General features: G+C 41.2%; 3 protein-coding genes across 3 annotated transcripts; 2 read left to right on the forward strand and 1 right to left on the reverse strand.

Moving 5' to 3' along the window:
• Window positions 1-3: 3 nt before the first annotated feature.
• Window positions 4-5,850, reverse strand: tecra (trans-2,3-enoyl-CoA reductase a). The gene is made up of 11 exons (XM_032538602.1): window positions 5,087-5,850; window positions 4,243-4,294; window positions 4,108-4,152; window positions 3,889-3,992; window positions 2,510-2,625; window positions 2,191-2,296; window positions 1,970-2,042; window positions 1,838-1,881; window positions 1,683-1,740; window positions 1,504-1,592; window positions 4-723 (listed from the first exon to the last, which is right to left on the reverse strand). The coding sequence occupies exons 1-11, from the start codon at window positions 5,252-5,254 to the stop codon at window positions 550-552; spliced, it is 1,029 nt and encodes a 342-aa protein (XP_032394493.1). The 5' UTR covers window positions 5,255-5,850; the 3' UTR covers window positions 4-549.
• Window positions 5,851-7,836: 1,986 nt separating this feature from the next.
• On the forward strand, window positions 7,837-11,694 carry dnajb1a (DnaJ heat shock protein family (Hsp40) member B1a). Its single transcript, XM_032538603.1, has 3 exons — window positions 7,837-8,429; window positions 9,941-10,524; window positions 10,656-11,694. The coding sequence occupies exons 1-3, from the start codon at window positions 8,219-8,221 to the stop codon at window positions 10,884-10,886; spliced, it is 1,026 nt and encodes a 341-aa protein (XP_032394494.1). The 5' UTR covers window positions 7,837-8,218; the 3' UTR covers window positions 10,887-11,694.
• Window positions 11,695-13,671: 1,977 nt separating this feature from the next.
• gipc1 (GIPC PDZ domain containing family, member 1) lies at window positions 13,672-18,053 on the forward strand. Its single transcript, XM_032538604.1, has 7 exons — window positions 13,672-13,944; window positions 14,440-15,001; window positions 15,083-15,268; window positions 15,453-15,633; window positions 16,233-16,345; window positions 16,456-16,537; window positions 16,621-18,053. The coding sequence occupies exons 2-7, from the start codon at window positions 14,702-14,704 to the stop codon at window positions 16,770-16,772; spliced, it is 1,014 nt and encodes a 337-aa protein (XP_032394495.1). The 5' UTR covers window positions 13,672-13,944; window positions 14,440-14,701; the 3' UTR covers window positions 16,773-18,053.
• The last annotated feature ends 34 nt before the right edge of the window (window positions 18,054-18,087 follow it).

Raw genomic sequence — 18,087 nt, forward strand, 5'->3', positions numbered from 1 at the left:
TTCCCCACTTATTCAATTTCTAATCCAGATAGCACTAGCACTATCATGGTGTAAATGTCACTTAGATCAGTAGAACACTGCAGGAGGCTACAAAGTTCTCAGCTCCAGGCTGCACACTAGTTGGACATTGCAGATTAGCATCTTGGTCGCCCAGCTCTGTGGGAAACTTCACTGATCAGGTTTTCCAAAATCTATGAAAATAATGTGATTTTTTTTAAAAACTAAACGGCACTCTCACTCAAACATGTTACAACTTACTGAAGTAGCAAAATATTTTTTTTTATCCTCTTGCTCTTCAATATCACATACAACTTTAAATTAAGACTTTGCTGCATTTACCTCTGATGGCTTCCTTTGCCTCTAACAGTCCTGCATTCACCGGTCCAACACAGAGTAACTGTAACGGCTAGAAAATGTTACATGGAGTCCATATGACCAACATCCATCCATGCTGTTGACCTCAGCACACACTTTCTGACATCCAGTGGATGGAGAGGCCTTCAAAAAGAACCGGCTGTATGTGGTGACCGTTGTTTTATGTGCCTAGCTCTACAGGATGAAGGGGAGTATGGAGGAGCGCAGGGTCGGATAATCTCTGAACTCCTTTAAGTAGCCACAGTGTTTGCCTTTGGCCCACACAGTCATCTGAATGAAGGCCACGAGAGTGAAGAAAGCTACAGGCACACACTGGGTCATCACTGTGAAGCCGATCCAGGAGCCCACCTGTGACCAACACACATACACAGTGCATTGAGATGTATGATGCATGTGTAGGATGTAACCAGTAGATGGCAGCAAAGGTGCATTTAATGTTGCAAGAATAAAACACAAGTACTAGAGAGTTTTGCTGCTGAGTTGCATAGACATGCATACAACAGCTGCCTTCAGTATTTCCATAATAGCACAACTAATAACCAAACTAAAATGAGACTAAAAATCACTTGAAGGGTGCTCAGATAGCTCAGTTGGTAGAGCGAGCCCGGGTTTGACTCCAACCTGCGGCCTTTGGCTGCATGTCATTCCCCCTCTCTCTCCCCTTTCATGTCTTCAGCTGTCCTGTCAATTAAAAGCCTTAAATGCCCAAAAATAATCTTTATAAAAATCCCTTGAATGACATATTGTTACTAAACAGATTCTTGGTCATGAAGAAGTAGGCTAGAAGAACAAAAAAACAAAACATGATTTAACATTAAATGATATGTTCCCAATTTGTCTTGTCTGTTTAAGACCAGGTTTAGCTTGCTTCAATCATTCCTCCTGTTTATACTGGTGTGTAAAATATCCTTTCCTAATGTTCTTCCCACACGAGATAGGAGGTAAAAATTCATAGGACTCATTCTGTGCAAATATTTGTTTATCTAAAGCTACTGTGAGACTTCAGCAGTCTGAGCTAGTCTAATCCAGTGGCTATCTACAAAAGTTATAGTCTTTTTAGTATACCATTTTTGTGTTTTCCAGACAGTATTTTCTTGTCCTGTTTCCGGTAAGAGTAGACATAATTACCTCATATGTGTAGTTTGGACAAGAGACCAGCCAAAACATCCATGTGAATGGATTTTTCGTTGGGTAAGGAATCTTCTTGATTTTTGAACCTGAGATGAGTAAAAACAAATAAAACATTGTATTGCCTCATACTGTTGGCTGCTTTAAAAACACTATGTGCCTTGTTAGAAAATGCTCACCTGGTGGTTTGAGGTTACGAAGAGCAACATGGATGGAAAAATTCCCTACTTGACAGAACTATGGGAATAAACACATCCAAAATGACAATCTACAAAAGTTTTTTTTTTCATTCAATGTCTAGGAGATTCCTTTACTGATCTGTAAATAAACTTACCAAGAAAATATAAAGTCCTGTATTCACCTGCTGCGGCCCGTAATCTGTCAATGTGTCACAGAAAAATGGATTACGATGGAAGTCAACTTTGACTGATGAGTTAAAGTGAATATTGCACTGGTCTGCACTTACACGGTGTGGTGTAGAGAGGGTGGTTAATGTAGTACGCCATCCAAGCTGCAGTGGACCAGTAATAGCCACAGTTCTGAAATACAGGAGGAGACTATAATAAGTCATACTGTCCAGATAAGGCTCCACATACATTTTGGTTCCGATTTCTGAGAATCACACAATGCAACATAATTATATACTGTATATCACATTCAAAAGTCAAAATTGTTCAGCTCACTCACCTTAAATATGTTTCTGAGAGGCATGGTCCCATGGGAGATACGGTGGACAAACAGTGTCTCCAGGATCCTCTTGATGTAGTGGAAGGAGTGACACATGCAGGCCAAGCTGAAACAGAACACACATACTTACATATTTAGCTGTGATTAATATACGGTCTCACTGCAGTTCACCATTACACTTGGCCCTGACCTAGTGTCACCATAGACTTCACTAGTGGTTGTCGTGTTAAGGTTGCACGTGTGCAAAGCCTGGGATTGTATGATACACAGGAGCAACACTGCAACAGGTCCCCAAAAACATGAGAAAGTTGACACTCACTGTACCACCCAGTGCTTGCTGCTGGTGAAGTCATATTTAGGAGAGTAGATAAAGGGAAGGTGGAAGTAGAACATTAAATAGATGACCAGTGGACCAACACACTCTGCCAGGAACACCTGAATTGATCAAAGAAAAGACAGTTATGCTTTCATTTTTGGTTTTTCTTGGTTTGCGACCAGATGAGAAGAAGTGCAGAAATATGCAAAAAGGCAGTACAGCACAAAACAAAGAAGTAATGAATGAATACATGAACAGCACTGCAATTAACAGCTCCAACAATTAACTTCTCTCCTAAAATAGAGAATACACTAACCAGTGAAATTCAAACATTTTCTCCCTGATAGATCAGCCCTTTGTCAGTCCAAAGCATCTGACAACGCGAGCAACTGACACCAGTATGGCTCTGGCTTCTCTAACAATCCACTTGTCAAATCCATCTTAAAACAAAAACCATCCGTCTACTTCTACAACCATTCAGTGCAACAATAATAGTATTATTTATGCCCATGGAGCAAATAAGATACTAGGGCAGCTTGTAATTGATATGATCAAGCGTAGCAGCACAGTTGGCAGTGAGTTTGAACCACTGAATCAGCACCCCGAGCCGAGCCCTGGCTAAGAGTGCCTGACCAATAGCTACTGGTGATCTCTGCTGGGGCAGTTCATGCTCCTCCCCCGCCCACAGTGGCACCAGTCAGCAGCCTGGCAGGCTGCTGGGGGGTTTGTCAGGGTGGGTTAGGACAGGAAATGTAGAGACTGGGTGGGCAAGGGTGAGTCAAGAAGCGCAGTGAAAGGCGAGTGAGAGGTCAGGGAGATAAACACCTTTGGCAAAAATGGGGCCGTGAGATTATATGTCCTAGGACAGAGAACAGGCGGTGCAGGAGTAGAAAGAAAAATGTACCACAGCAAATCACCTCTATCTGTCACTGTGGGTTGATATTTATATTTAAGAGTTACTGAGTGGGTGATAGAGTGTCTGTATATATTTAAAGTATAAGAATCCTAAAAGGCCATGCCAGTGGTTTTTCATGTTTCACAGATGGTGTATACTTTGCAGAGCCTCTTTCCCTGACAGCCAGCTGATGAAAAACGTGCCGCACACACACACAAACAATTATATCCAGAAGTGCAGCATGCAAGACCTTAAAAGGACCATGTGAATGTAATCATTTCTTGCATTTTAAAGGTTGCTGTTCAGAGGATCAGATCTTGAATGCTTGAATACATGTTTAATTTTATCAAAGGAAGGTGAAAATCCATCTTAACACATGTTGTAAAGTGTACTTTAGAACACAGCTTACAGTAATGTAAAACATGCACGCCATGCAGCACCTCTGTATGGTCCTCCGTAGTGTGTGTCTGTGCACGTGTGGACTCACAGTCCCCCATGTGAGCTGAGGTCCTAGGTCACTGAAGTAAAAGCTGGCTGTGGTTCCCACAGGAAGTGTCTGCAGAATTTCCTCATCCTTGAGACACCTGGCCTCTGAAAAACATGACAGCAGAGATAAGACGAGAAAGAATCCCATAACATTCAACTTCCATCAATCAACTGAGTCGGATAAATGCAGAATTCTTTTGTAAAACAAAAGCAGACGCACTTGGATCCAAACGAAGGGACTGTCTGGCTGGATACCACTTTGGATCTGTTGAAATGGAGAGGAACTTTACTCTTGGCCTGCTTTAGAGATCATGATAGGAATAAATGGAAAATGTATTTTCTTAAACTTACTCACATGATTTTTGAAACAAAGCTTTGATATCAAAAACAGTGGCAGTTGGTTCCACCTGCAATTGAAATGTAAAAATTAACCATATTTAAGATTATCAGCAACATTAGGGTGCAGACCGCCATGTTGACATTTTCAAGTCAATTTACAAGACATGGAGTACAAACATACTAACGTATCTGTAGTACTGTCTTTATGGCAGAAGTTTTCCTTTCTTTTGGAATTTGTCATGCTTGCATTTTGTTACATTGTCAGTTCAATGTGATCCCTCACGTTTTTTGACACGGGACTCATTTATGCCAGCATTTTTATACAAGCTGCTAATCATGTGTGTGTGCCTGGCTGTTGGCTCGGTGCAGTACAGGCATGTGCTGTAGCTATAACAGAAATTTCCTGTCAGACGAAGAGGGAATTCTCACCTCCTAACTGCAACCCTCACCCAATAGAAACGTAACTGATAATGGCTGCAACTTGACCGGGCCGCCTATGAAGTAGATGATTATGTGTAAAATTAGCCGTCTGCTCACAATGCTGACCCTGCAGTTCTTGAGCTAAAACAAACATGTTTCCCTCGGACTTTCCTGTAAAGTAATCACAGTTTCTGCGTGTGCTACTTTTAGAACAGACACGTTTGAATCATGAAACTTTAAAAGGATTGCACTGGGAGGTGATAAACTGTTGTAATTGACCATAACATCTATGACATGCAAGTCTATGGCAATCTATGGCAAGTTCTCATGCATTCTTTGTGCCTTTTGTATAGGATTCAAACATCTGTGGTAATGTATCAGTTAAAGCAACTCTAAGTAAATCATTATGCTCAATATAAAAGGTGAGTGTAGTCAGAAACCTTGTCCAGCAGCAGCAGTTTCTCTTTAGTCTTGATGTCCACGATCTCCACCTCAAAGTAAACAATCCTTTTAGCCTTTTTAGGAGGTTTCGGTTTTGGCCTTGATGAAGACTTCTTTTCTGTATCTGCTCCATTTGCACTCTTTGCCTCTAAAGCGAGTACATCCATGATACTGTTTAATCCCAAATCTCAGTAGCCTGGTGACGAAACAATCTGAGATACGTCCAATCACACTGGTTGTCCTCTCCTGGTATGGGAAGCAAATACCTGCTCACTCCACAACGCAACTCTCAGTCCAATTCAAGTGTGTCTTCTTTGGTGCCTTTTGGACGCTCTGAATAGCCCCCCACCTCCAGAAGAAGTATGTGAGACCATAAACACTTTCCCCCCCAGATGGAGTGTATGAATGAGAGGTGGAGGAAAAGTGAGCAGGGAAGAAAGGAGAAGAAGTGGAAAAAGAGCTGGTCTAAGAACATGAAGTGAACCTGCTCCTCACCTGAATAGCAGCCTCTTCATGATCCACAGCCCCCCTTCATGCTACAAAACGCACTGAAGACGAAACTGGAGAGCCCCAAGACATAATCCATAGTGCGCCATTTGCAAGGCTAAATATAAGTTGCCTGATTTGCTCTACACCAGCTTAGTAACCTTGAGCAGCCACATACAGCCCAACCCAGTGACACATGCCAATGGGCTCCCATTAGACCTATAAGACACATCTCCTGTCTGTTCTGCTCCTCGCTTGTTACACAGTGAGAAGCCCCAATAAAAGCCTGATCCATGGGATGCAAGACCTCTACATGCCTTCCCCTCCCCCTGACCACCTGTGTGGCTGGTATTCTTTTCTCTCCGTGGCAAAGACAGACAGGTTTATTTCAGGGCCTGTGTGGTGCAAGGTTTTGTGCGTTGAATAAACAACATGGTTTCTAAAATAGGCTACTTCAAGGAGGTTTGTGGTGGGAGGAGGGTGTAGAAAATGCTGTTTGGGAGAAGATCAAAAGATGCTTTTCGTCGCACACGGTCAACTGATCGTTGAACATAGCCAACTGCATATCTATATACTGTGGTCTATTTATAACCAGCAGGAGCAGTGCAAGCAGTGGTATCACTGTTTGCATTCCAAGATCTTTTTTAAATCTTGTTTCAGAACAATCTCTGTTCTAAACATAATTCGTTTTTTACAGTCATGATCAGAAAGACACCAATGTATGGAAAAATAATCATCTCAAACATATGCTGAACCAGACCAAGTTGTTTTTCAAAGGTGGTAACATTTAGATCTGACGTAAGAGGAATTCTGGGAGATGGGACTTTTATCCACAGTGTCAGTCATTTTACTCTCTTGTAGAGTCACATTCACATCATTCAAAATACCCTAATGTCATTGAAGATTTGACATTAAAAGAAGAGATAAGTGTAATGTAAACAATTTTAAATGGATGTTTTAAATGTTGTAAATGTATTATGATTCTTTGAGATTTTCTTTTTAATTTGCCTGGCAAATATTGTAACTTCATCAATTTCACTGAGATTTCACTTCTGTGAACTGCAGCCGGTGGACAAAGAAACATCAATGCTTGTTCGATATAAACACAATGGTACAAAAGATACGACCGTTGTAAAGCTTTTTGTTAAAACTATGTCAGAATGCTTTTGACTTTACTATATGCTAATTTTAGGAGTCTGTAGTTCTGATTAAAGAGAAGATCATTGATGCAAGCCTACACCTCCTGAGTCAGGACCTGCTGAGAAACTGGATAAGTCATTGCTGAACACTCACACACTTATTTCAACATGCTCCCTCTGGTGGGTACTATACAGAGCACGTTACAACCAGTAACACGAGTCAACAACCATGGAGAGTTTCTTTTCACACACACACACACACACACACACACACACACACACACACACACACACACACACGCCCACGCACACGCACAGCACAACGCACACACACACAAACACACACACACACACACACACATAGAGTTAATTTGACCACTTTAGGTCTCAGAGCAATCCTGTGCACTTGTGTCAATATACACACAGTTGTCAGAGGTGCTGTTATGTAATATTTTGTCCAGGGGAGACTAAATAACAATAAAACCTTCATTAGGTAGGATTTATTGCAGGGCTGTTGTGTAAATGCGATAATTTTAGCTAGGTGTACCTAACAAATTGCCAACTGAGTGCACTTGGCACATAAATCCAGTGTGCCAAAAGTAAAAGTAATTAATATGCAGTTTTGGAAATTTCAGAAGTGTATATATTATAATCCTGGATTTTAATTAGTGATGCATTATTGTGTACATGTATGTTGTTGTTGGTAAAGCTAGGGCTAATTGTGAACTTAGTATCTATAATACTATAAATGATCTATCTATCTATCTATCTATCTATCTATCTATCTATCTATCTATCTATCTATCTATCATCTATCTATCTATCTATCTATCTATCTATCTATCTATCATCTATCTATCTATATCTATATAGGTGAATCTGCAAAGTAACTAAAGCTATCAAAGAGAGAAAGAACGGAAGCACCTGCGCATGCGTAGTGAAATTAAAAGATGTTATTAAAGGGCAAATGGCTGATGGAAAAGCAATTCATTTACTCCAGATACCCAAACAAAACCCGTCTTATTCTGAGGAACTACTAATAACTAAATAATTGTCAGGGTTTTAATTTGAAGACGGACAAGGCCACTTCTTAAGAGTAGTTTAAGCAAAACCGGAAGTTGTTGGCAGTGAATCCTCTCGGCACGGTAGTGATGACACACATCAGCAGCATCACCTTCTTCCAGAAGTTTCCTCACACTGTTTTTCAGCTCGGCGACACCACACGGGAACTCATGTATGACTACGTTGTTTTATTTTGTGCGGTTTAAGTTAAGTGACATTCTTTCTCCTCCTCTCAGTTGTCTACGGACTGTGACAAGTGAGGGAAGCTAACCTTGACCGTTAGCTTGCCAGCTAGCCATCCGCAGCAGTGACAGTTGCGGCGGCGGTGGTGGTGAAGCCAGCTAACCTGGCCCACACACGGGACATCCTGATGCACTAAACAGAAACTGAAGCATCTGTGCTGATGTCTTTATGAAGTCGAAGCAGAAGTGACCGGTTATTGACATGGGTAAAGATTACTACAAAGTGCTTGGAATAGCCAAAGGTGCCTCTGAAGATGAGATTAAAAAGGCGTATAGAAAACAGGCCCTGCGCTATCATCCCGATAAAAACAAGTCTCCCGGATCAGAAGATAAATTCAAGGAGATTGCTGAAGCCTACGATGTCCTCAGTGATGCCAAGAAAAAGGACATTTATGATCGCTTTGGAGAAGAAGGTAACTGGACACTTCTCCCCACAACTTTTATGCAGTGTAGTTTGTACCACCAATGTTACTTTTTCTCTTTACTTTAGCCTTTGATTAGCTATGACTTTCCCATACGGGCCTGTAACTCATTTTGTGCACCTTGCGTTGCACTTATGCACTGCTGCATTTCTATTCTATTTTTTTAACTTTATTTTAATGCTGAATGCTGATTTGTTTATTGTAAAGCACTTTAACATACATTACTTGTATGAAAGGTGCTATACAAATACAGTTAGTTACATTATAAAATTTTCATACAACTTGTGATGTTGTAATCTTCAGCACTCCATTCATTTTCACTTAATTTGAGTCTGTTAGCTGTAGCCTGGCTGAAGCAATAATGCATCCTCCTAATCGGTCATTGCTGTTTCTGGCATCTTTATCTTTCTACACCAGTAACCACTGTGTGTGTGTGTGTGTGTGTGTGTGTGTGTGTCTGTGTGTACACACAGACACACACACACAGACACAATAGGTGTAACTGGAGAACCTACTAGTTCTTGCCTGTCCTGTCAGTCTTTCACTGGAATAATAATTTTGGTTCAACCAGCTCAAAAGTGCACTAATTTGTGTCTTTTGGCAGGGTTATTGTCTCCATTCTTATGTGCAGGAACAGAGACAGATGTGACTTTTAGGCAATAGAAAAGTAACTATCATTGCTAGCATCATTTTATATTTATTTAATATTTAAGGACAATGCATATTAATGAACATGTACAATAGTACATGTTAAAATCCAGATTGCAGCCCAAGGGCTAATTTCCATCTGTAGTCCATTTAGCTGGTTGAATTTACAATAAGAATTGACACAAGATATACAATAGTAACAGTTAATGCATAAAACAAGGAGAACCAGAGAAAGAAAGCGGGACAATTCATTAGTAGCTGTTAAAACAGAGACACTATTCATTAGCATGCTCTACTTGGCTTATTCAGTGCAGCATACAGTTAGGTGGTTGCACGTTTGATTAGCTCTAAGCCACTACTCTACTTAGCTCTTAAAGGAGGCCAAAGTGGGACATTCCCTTAAAGCTGGAGGTAGTATGTTCCATTATGCACCACCTTTAATAGTACATTATGGCTGAGGGAGTTTTTTCTAAAAGGAACTTCACAGTCCTCGTTTACAATAGCCCTGGTGTAAACAGGGACTGTCTGTATTTAATAATCCCTAGCAATGGAGGTGGCGCCAGGCCATGTAGTAGCGGCATCATGATCAACATTAGTTTTGCAACTAATTAATATTTTCATCGGTTTATACGTTGGATTTTTGTTGGGATTCAAAATGAGCATTCTAACTTAAAACCAGCAATATCTGGTATTTTTAAACAAGATTGCTGACAACAGAGTGCAGTTTCATTGGTTTATTTACACAAGCTTTAGTCATTTTGATAATTCTCTTTCTGCAGATACTTTCCTACTAGAGCCTGACCAATACTGGATTTATAGAAGCAAATTCATATTTTTCCTTCTGTTTTCCTCAGGATTAAAGGGTTCTGCTGGCGGTGGAGGTGGAGGACACAGCGGTCAGAGCTACAACTACACCTTCCACGGAGACCCTCATGCAATGTTTGCTGAGTTCTTCGGTGGCCGCAGCCCTTTTGATCATTTCTTCGCACAAAATGGGGAGGAAGACATGGACATCAACAATCCCTTTGCACCATTTGGCATGGGAAGAATGCGTGGCATGGACGGGTTTCAAAGATCCTTTAAATCCCACCCAGGAGGCCTTCGCAGGCCGCACGAGAAGAAGAAGGACCCGCCTGTGATGCATGAGCTGAAGGTGAGCCTGGAGGAGGTCTTCTCGGGCTGCACCAAAAAAATGAAGATTTCCCGTAAGAGACTCAACCCAGACGGCTGCACAGTGCGCAACGAAGACAAGATTTTAACAGTCGACATCAAGCGCGGCTGGAAGGAGGGGACGAAAATCACGTTTCCTAAGGAGGGAGATGAAACTCCCAGCAACATTCCTTCAGACGTGGTGTTTGTAGTTAAAGACAAACCCCACCCGGTGTTCAGAAGAGAGGGCTCGGATATAATCTATCCTGCAAAAATATCACTCCGAGAAGTAAGTTGAAACTCATGTCAGTAAATATCACTCGGACATTCATTTTTTTCTATTGATGTACACAAAAACAATATTTCAACAAGATTTTACCTAAAGATGTTGATTATCATTCTCTCTCTGTCTTTCTCCAGGCGTTGTGCGGATGCACAGTCAATGCCCCGACACTGGACGGCCGGACCATCACCGTGACCTCCAGAGACGTTGTCAAACCTGGAATGAAAAAGCGAATTGCTGGAGAAGGGCTCCCTCTATCCAAGTGCCCCGAGAAGAGGGGCGACATGATCCTGGACTTCACAGTGAAATTTCCCGACAAACTGGGCCAAAGCACACAAGATGCACTCAAGCAGATTCTTCCTCCATGACATGAAATGATAGAAGTTTGCCCCAAAAATCCAGCAACACACTCCCCTGTGCAGTTGAGCTTGGACGATTGAGGCTCAGGGCAGATTTGGTTTTCAGCTGTTTAATTTTACCGTCTGAATACCAAATCCATTTTCTTACCCAGCATCCAGCCAGTTTATTGAGTGTCTTAAGACTCAGAATCTGACAGAGCAGCTTACTTTACGTTTCCCGCGTGTGTGTTTAGCAGAGTAACCGTGTTTAGTAATAGCCTGCTACAATGTCAGATTCAGGCATGAAAAGAATATAGTGTGTATATAAATATCATACGAGTTATAATGTTATAGGTTATGGTTTGGCTGCAAGGAGAATAGTGTATTTTTTAAGTTCACTTGGAAATGTAATGAAGTAACTGAGGATTTGTTTTCACAGCAGCAGATTTGGGGAGTGCTTTAAGGGAGCTCGCAGCCAGCTAATTAACAATACCTCAGGTAGTACAGTACTTACAGTACTACATTACTCAACAGGACATTATTTTTGGTTGGTTTTAGATAAAGTTAAGGCAGTGTGGATCCTAAGAGGTAATCTGACCCTTGGTATTGGCATCACTACTGACTTTATGAAGAGGAGCGCTATCAGCCAGATGTAACCGATCAACATTAAATATACTTTCCTTGTCAGTTTAGCGTTTCAGTCATCTACACTCAGTCACAGCTGGCCGCCAGTTTTCAGAGCCACAATCTCAAACTGACTAGAAGAATATAATTTCAATATGCACAGGCCTAAAAATAACAACCATCTATTAATATATGTCTCCAGTTATAATTAAGATATATTAACTTACATTTATGTAACCTTACGTAAGATGATTCACAAGAGTTACAGATTTTAAATTTCGGAAAGAAAGCACTGGTAAGATATGCATCATCTGATTTCTGAGTTTAAGTATCAAATTGCTATTGGGAGATTTTTTTTGGATTGGTGTAGTGATGGTGTTTAGGATGGCACACCTTACAAAATCCCTTTTTTATTCGGAAGTACACTAGGGCTACACAATTGATTCCAATTTTTATCGAAATATGGGCTAGTGCAATGTCCAATTTGCGCAATGCAGCTCTAGAGTACACAGCTTACTATGTAAAATATCTGTGGTAAGACTTTTTGTGCCAAATAATTGAAACTATGTAATTATGTGTGGGTGTGTGTGTGTGTGTGTGTGTGTGTGTGTGTGTGTGTGTGTATATCTACAAGTATGTTGAGAGCATGTGTGTGTCCTTTTCTGTTTGTCTGACAAACTACCAAAAGCTATTTACTGCATCTGTACCCTTTAAGGATGCTTAACCGCTTACAGGATGTATCATTTTTCTGCCGTTTTTTTCTTCTTCTTTTTGACCCAACATGTTATCAGTCTGATCCCCGCTAAATATTGCAGATATGAAAATAAGTTTAAATACCTGATCTAAATGCCTGTAGAATATATTTTTATTATTTTGTCTTATGTCTCTTATAGCTCATACCTGAGAACATCCGCTCCAAGATGTACACTATCTGGAAATATGGAGTTTAAAAGTTCAGTAGGAATCTTTAAAAAAAATATTGACCTGTCATATTGAGCCTTGTGCACCTTGACTGTACTGATGATGGATGTTAGTAAATCAGTTGGTTTATTTTCACATTTTTAAGTATTTTTAGTGTTTACTGCTCCTGGTGGAGTTTTCAGTTGCTAACATGTGGTTTAACATGTATGTAGAGATGTGGAATCTCTGTAATGTGTAACTGCATTTGTTTTTCTTGCAAACATTTTCTTTTTTCAAGGGAAAAATGTGTAAGCATCTTGTTTTGCTTCTGGTTTATGTTGTTTTGAAATGCCTCAGGTTGGGATTCAAGATATTTAGATTTTTAACAGAGCTTTTATGAATTGGTAAGTGGGGTGGATGTCTTTAATATGCCCTTCCTGTGCTGTGATGATTGGCATTTCCACATTAAAAGAGACTGGCAAATATCTAATCAACTATGGCCTGCATGTTTGAGTTATTGAGGACATTTTAGTGATTGAAGCGTTGAAAAATAATTTCATGGTAATCAACATATTTACTGTTTAATATCATTAACATTTTAAATTGCACAAAAAGGTGAGATTCAAAGTAAATGTCTAACTGTGTTGAATACAACATGGTCTTGTAAACCTTAGTGTACTGTACGCTCAGCCTCTTCTATTATTTTTTTACTTTACCAAATAAATCTTAAAATTGAAATGTGAGCTTCACAAGACCAGTTGGTTTTGATTAAAAAGAGTGTGTATACACTGTCCTCTAGTGGTCCCGGTGCGATGCTACATTGAGTAGTTTTTCTATTTTATATGGAAGTGTAAAGTTCTAAAGAGACTAACAAGCAATTTACAGTGTAATCTTTTTTTTGTTTTGTTTTTAACTCATATAAAAAAAAAACTATGTCCACACACTGGACACAAAAAGAAGTAGCAACCTAAAAAGAACATATCACATTATAGGGAAGCATCCAACATTTTGAGATCATTGAAGTACCAGAAACTTCAGAGCGTGTGTTGGTCACAGGACATGAGCATCAGAGAGAAAGGAAGTACATGCTGAAAGAAATGAAACGAACATAATGGAGCGTGGGGAAGTGAACGAGGCAGAAGTTGCTTGATCAGCTTACCAACGAGAACAGGGCTGATGAGAAAAATGTGACACACTGGACAATGTAGGAGTAAACCAATTCCAGAAGATGGCAGTAATGTTGCATAAAGGATACAAGCCGCCGTTAAATACCAAAGAAGAAGTAGAAACACTGGAAAAATTAAATGGGGGTTGGGGTTTACGAGGAAACATGAACGCGTCAGTGTTTCACCCCTGCTGGGCATAAATAAACAGCAGACAGAGACGGGATTTACTTTACAATCTGCCCAGGCCAAGTCGACCTGTCAAAGAGCAGCAAAACATATTGGACTTTCTCTGCAAGCGCCTGGTTTTTGACAGCTCACAGCGGCACCGTTAGCAAGCTAAGCTAGCAGGAAGAGCTGCCGGCAGTTGGCTAAAACTCCTAACGTTAACGTTGCTCCGGGTAGGAATTACTGGCCTGCCACACTCCCTTCTGTTCACATTTGGCGACCATAGTTGAGCTAACGTCAGGTAGCTAACTAACCTCAGCTGTTCAAGCCCCTTGAAATAGTCACTCTTTAATAGATATATAATTTCGGGATTAACAGTCACTGATTTAACTAACTTCCGTTTGTAGAAGCTACATGCTTAGCTAATTGTCAGTGTAATGTTTGTGTTGCTAGAAGTGTAAGATATGCGGAAAATGGGCTTCACAGCTAGCAGCTAACATGAGCTCTAACGTTATCCGATGTCCTTACTGTCCACGCTAATGCATAGTAAAGGAATCGCTAATGTATCGTTAAAGAAGAGCTAATCAGGCAGTGCTAAGGGAAGCCAACGTTATATACTACCGCGAAGAGATGTAATGGCAAAGCTTGTTTAAACTGCTGGTATAACCGAGATGTCACTGCTTTAGTAAATGTATGACAATTAAAGGGGTTGTGTCTCTGTTTTACAGCTGGCGACCACCCACTGCAGGTTGCTGGACTTGACAGATCCAGCTATGTAAGCTGCTCTGATGTGTGGACATCACATCCATTCAACGCCTGGTTGAGACGGCTTTCAAACTAGTCTGGAGGACCACACTATACTTGTGACGTAAACATCCAACAGACCTGCAGCTCATTTGGCTGAACAGGTGTATGTTGGACTGGATTGCAGCATAACTCTCCTGAACAGCCTCCTCCCTCTCTTCCCTCTGCTCTCCCTCTAGCACTACTATGCCTCTGGGTTTGGGAAGAAGGAAGAAAGCGTCTCCGTTAGTGGAGAACGAGGAAGCAGAGCCTATCCGAGCAGGTCTCAATGTGCCAGGTATAGATGGCCTAGATGGAGGTGTTGTCGGGCTGGGAGAAAGTGCCACCTCTGATGGTCTGCCACCTCCACACAGCAGCATGCGACCTCGCCTCATCTTCCACACTCAGCTCGCTCATGGCAGCCCCACAGGCCGTATCGAGGGCTTCAGTAACGTGCGGGAGCTCTATGCCAAGATTGGTGAGGCTTTTGGAATACCGCCAGCTGAGGTGAGTCTCTCTGCTGATTGTGTATGGTGTGAGGAGAAAGCATAATGGTAAATCTTACTGGTTTGTTGTCTCGCTTCACAGGTTATGTTTTGCACACTGAACACTCACAAGGTGGACATGGATAAACTATTGGGAGGCCAGATTGGGCTAGAGGACTTTATTTTTGCCCACATTAAAGGGCAGCGAAAGGAAATAGAGGTGTACAAAGGAGAGGATGCGCTGGGTTTGACGATCACGGATAATGGAGCTGGCTATGCTTTCATCAAGGTGAGAATTGTTGAAAGAGTAGAAAATTGGAAAAGGATCCACAGGGGAAGGCGGGACCCTGGACTAGACTATATTAGGAAATCATTTCTGCACTGAATATGAAATGTGAATAGATTGCATGTGATGGGGAGGGGGTGATTAACTGGATAGCGGTTTAAATATTTGAGTTTTGATGTTTTTTTAGAGAATCCGTGAGGGGAGTGTCATCCACCAGATCCAGGTCATCAACGTGGGTGATATGATCGAGTCAATCAACGGCCATCGCCTGATTGGGTGTCGACACTATGAGGTGGCTAAGATGCTAAAAGAGCTGCCTAAAGGGAAGGAGTTTATTATCAAGCTGGTGGAGCCTCTCAAGGCCTTTGGTAGGTTTGGGAGGAGGAGTCATCTGAGAGACGGGCTTAATCGGGATATATGTTTTTTCCACAATCTCCAACGTGGTGTGACAACACATCATGCTGCTCTCTCTGGACATGTGGCTATGAAAGCAGCATTTAAGTCTAGATCTTATTGTATTTTAGTTGCCATACTACATGTTCTTCACACTTTCAATTTTTCAGTTCTGCGGAGTGATTTATAGTTGGTGGAATTTTAAATGAATACACAAGCATGACTTAATGGAATAAGTGCCCTTGCAGCACATATACATTACATGTCATTTAGCTGACGCTTTTATCCAAAGCGACATACAATTGCTATATATGTCAGAGGCCACACACGTCTGGAACAACAAGGGGGTATGTCTTGTTCAGGGACACATTGGCTGATGTTTTTCAGTGGGAATCGAACCCTGGTCTCCCACACCAGAGGCATGTGTCATATCCACTGCCCCGCCCCCCGTACTACATACATGTACAACACAGTATAGCATTAAGTAATGCAAGCTGGAGAATAACAGGAGGAAATCAGATTTGCTGGACTGTACAAAGTGTTTTAGGGATCTCTGTGTGTCCATTGTGCGTAGATATGATCAGTCAGCGGTCTGGAGGGTCCAGGTCAGCATCAGGGGTTCAGCTGGGAACTGGCAGAGGAACTCTGCGGCTGCGCTCCAAAGGTCCTGCTACTGTGGAGGACTTGGTGAGTGTTTTTACAACACCTGTGGACTAACAACTGGCCTCTGTATTGTTTAGAAAACATGATGCTGTTGCATTGCCTGAGCCTGTGCGTTGGATTTTTTTCCCCTTCAGCCCTCTGCATTTGAGGAAAAGGCCATTGAGAAGGTGGACGACCTGCTTGAGAGCTACATGGGAATCAGAGACAGCGAGCTAGGTAAGTTTAGGTTTGTTGGCTCTAAAGGTTTCAGAATTGGTTGGTACAACTAAATGTTCTCTACTCTCTCTTTGTCTCCTCAGCGGCTACCATGGTGGAGCTTGGAAAGGACAAAAAGAACCCTGATGAGTTTGCCGAGGCTTTAGATGAAACCCTCGGGGACTTTGCCTTCCCGGACGAATTTGTTTTTGATGTCTGGGGTGCCATCGGTGATGCTAAGGTTGGCCGAGTGTAACCACAAAAAGTAACAGTGCAGACCAACTGTTTGTGTGACCCCCACAACATTCAGCACTACTAGGAAACCCAACACTACCGTCATGAGTTTGTTTGAATTCCAGTGTATACTCCTACTATTTTTAATTTAGAGTGTACCCTTTTGGGATAACAATGGCAGTTAGTGGAAGAAGAAGGTGACTCTGATGACTTCCCAAGTGGTTTTTTGTCTTCCAGCTTTTTTTCCCCAGAAACTACAAGCACGTCGATGAGCATTCCCTTTGACCTGCATGTCATTGTTGTAGTTGCTGGCAGTGGAACAAATGCAGCACAAGCCTCTAATATGGGAGAAAAGACAACAGCTAACACAAAGTAAATCTTTGATACTTAGCAAACAAAATGTGATATATTTTTTTCTTTCCACATCGCACTGTGTTGCACTGCACTGTAAACCAACAACAGACGTGAACAGAGACTGCGCTGTACCTCACCTGGTGAGCGGCACAGTAATTGCACAGTACAAGGCATCGGCCTCCCTGAGTTCCACTCTCGTCCTGAACCACTCGCTGTTACAGTTATGGATCCATTTAACAAGCATGTGCTCTATTCTTTATCTTCTTAATGATGTCTGCTGTTTTTTTTTAGTTTGTTTTTGGGGTAAAAGAAACAATTGCAGACGCTAAAGGGTCATAGTAACATGTAGCTTGCTGACTAAATGACCAGTGGCGTTTGTTCACCTTTAACATCCTCCATGCTGTAATGAAGTGAACTGCAGCACATTCCAGTCTTACTTTCATACATTTGACAGTGTTTCAGAGACTTGATGTCTATTGACCTTTTTTTTTTTTAATTGAAGTTGAGAATGAGAAGCAGATGGGTTTGTGGGTTGTGTTGTCTTATTTTTTTTATATTGCTAGTGTTTTTATATAAAGTGATGTGATGTCTATTTTAAAACAGGGTTTGTGTAATAGATGATTTTGATCTTGTGTTACAACTACTTTATTTTAAAGCATTACAGAAGGCAGTATTAAACAAGAGAGAGTCATGAGATGGAGTAGTTGTGTGAAAAGGAATCTGTTGAGAACAAAATGCCTTCATTTCTTCTCATTTTATGCATTTTATACATTTTTGTTTAGAAGTATGCATTCTGGTGCTGACAAAAAACTGATCCTAAAAAAGTATTCTGTCATTGGAGCAAAATACCAAACTACTTCCTTCATGTGTCCTAGTGACTTGTGTTCATAGAGAGAGAAAACAGGCAATGCTGCACCAACTACTCCGCATAGGTTGACGCGTCTTAAAAGTTTTTTGTGTTAACCTTTCAGTATATCCAAATG

The sequence above is a fragment of the Etheostoma spectabile genome, chromosome 15 (assembly GCF_008692095.1).
Source record: "Etheostoma spectabile isolate EspeVRDwgs_2016 chromosome 15, UIUC_Espe_1.0, whole genome shotgun sequence".
Lineage (NCBI taxonomy): Eukaryota > Metazoa > Chordata > Actinopteri > Perciformes > Percidae > Etheostoma > Etheostoma spectabile.

Bases quoted from the DNA above. Each gene is read 5' to 3' on its own strand.
- tecra (XM_032538602.1), bottom strand. From the start codon at position 5,254: ATGGATGTACTCGCTTTAGAGGCAAAGAGTGCAAATGGAGCAGATACA. The intron at 2,626-3,888 runs GTGAGTCCACAC...TGATCAATTCAG, and splicing joins CTCAGCTCACATGGGGGACT to GTGTTCCTGGCAGAGTGTGT. The intron at 1,741-1,837 runs GTAAGTTTATTT...TTATTCCCATAG, and splicing joins CAGGACTTTATATTTTCTTG to TTCTGTCAAGTAGGGAATTT.
- dnajb1a (XM_032538603.1), top strand. From the start codon at position 8,219: ATGGGTAAAGATTACTACAAAGTGCTTGGAATAGCCAAAGGTGCCTCT. The intron at 8,430-9,940 runs GTAACTGGACAC...TGTTTTCCTCAG, and splicing joins TGATCGCTTTGGAGAAGAAG to GATTAAAGGGTTCTGCTGGC. The intron at 10,525-10,655 runs GTAAGTTGAAAC...GTCTTTCTCCAG, and splicing joins CAAAAATATCACTCCGAGAA to GCGTTGTGCGGATGCACAGT.
- gipc1 (XM_032538604.1), top strand. From the start codon at position 14,702: ATGCCTCTGGGTTTGGGAAGAAGGAAGAAAGCGTCTCCGTTAGTGGAG. The intron at 15,634-16,232 runs GTAGGTTTGGGA...CATTGTGCGTAG, and splicing joins GGAGCCTCTCAAGGCCTTTG to ATATGATCAGTCAGCGGTCT. The intron at 16,538-16,620 runs GTAAGTTTAGGT...TTGTCTCCTCAG, and splicing joins AATCAGAGACAGCGAGCTAG to CGGCTACCATGGTGGAGCTT.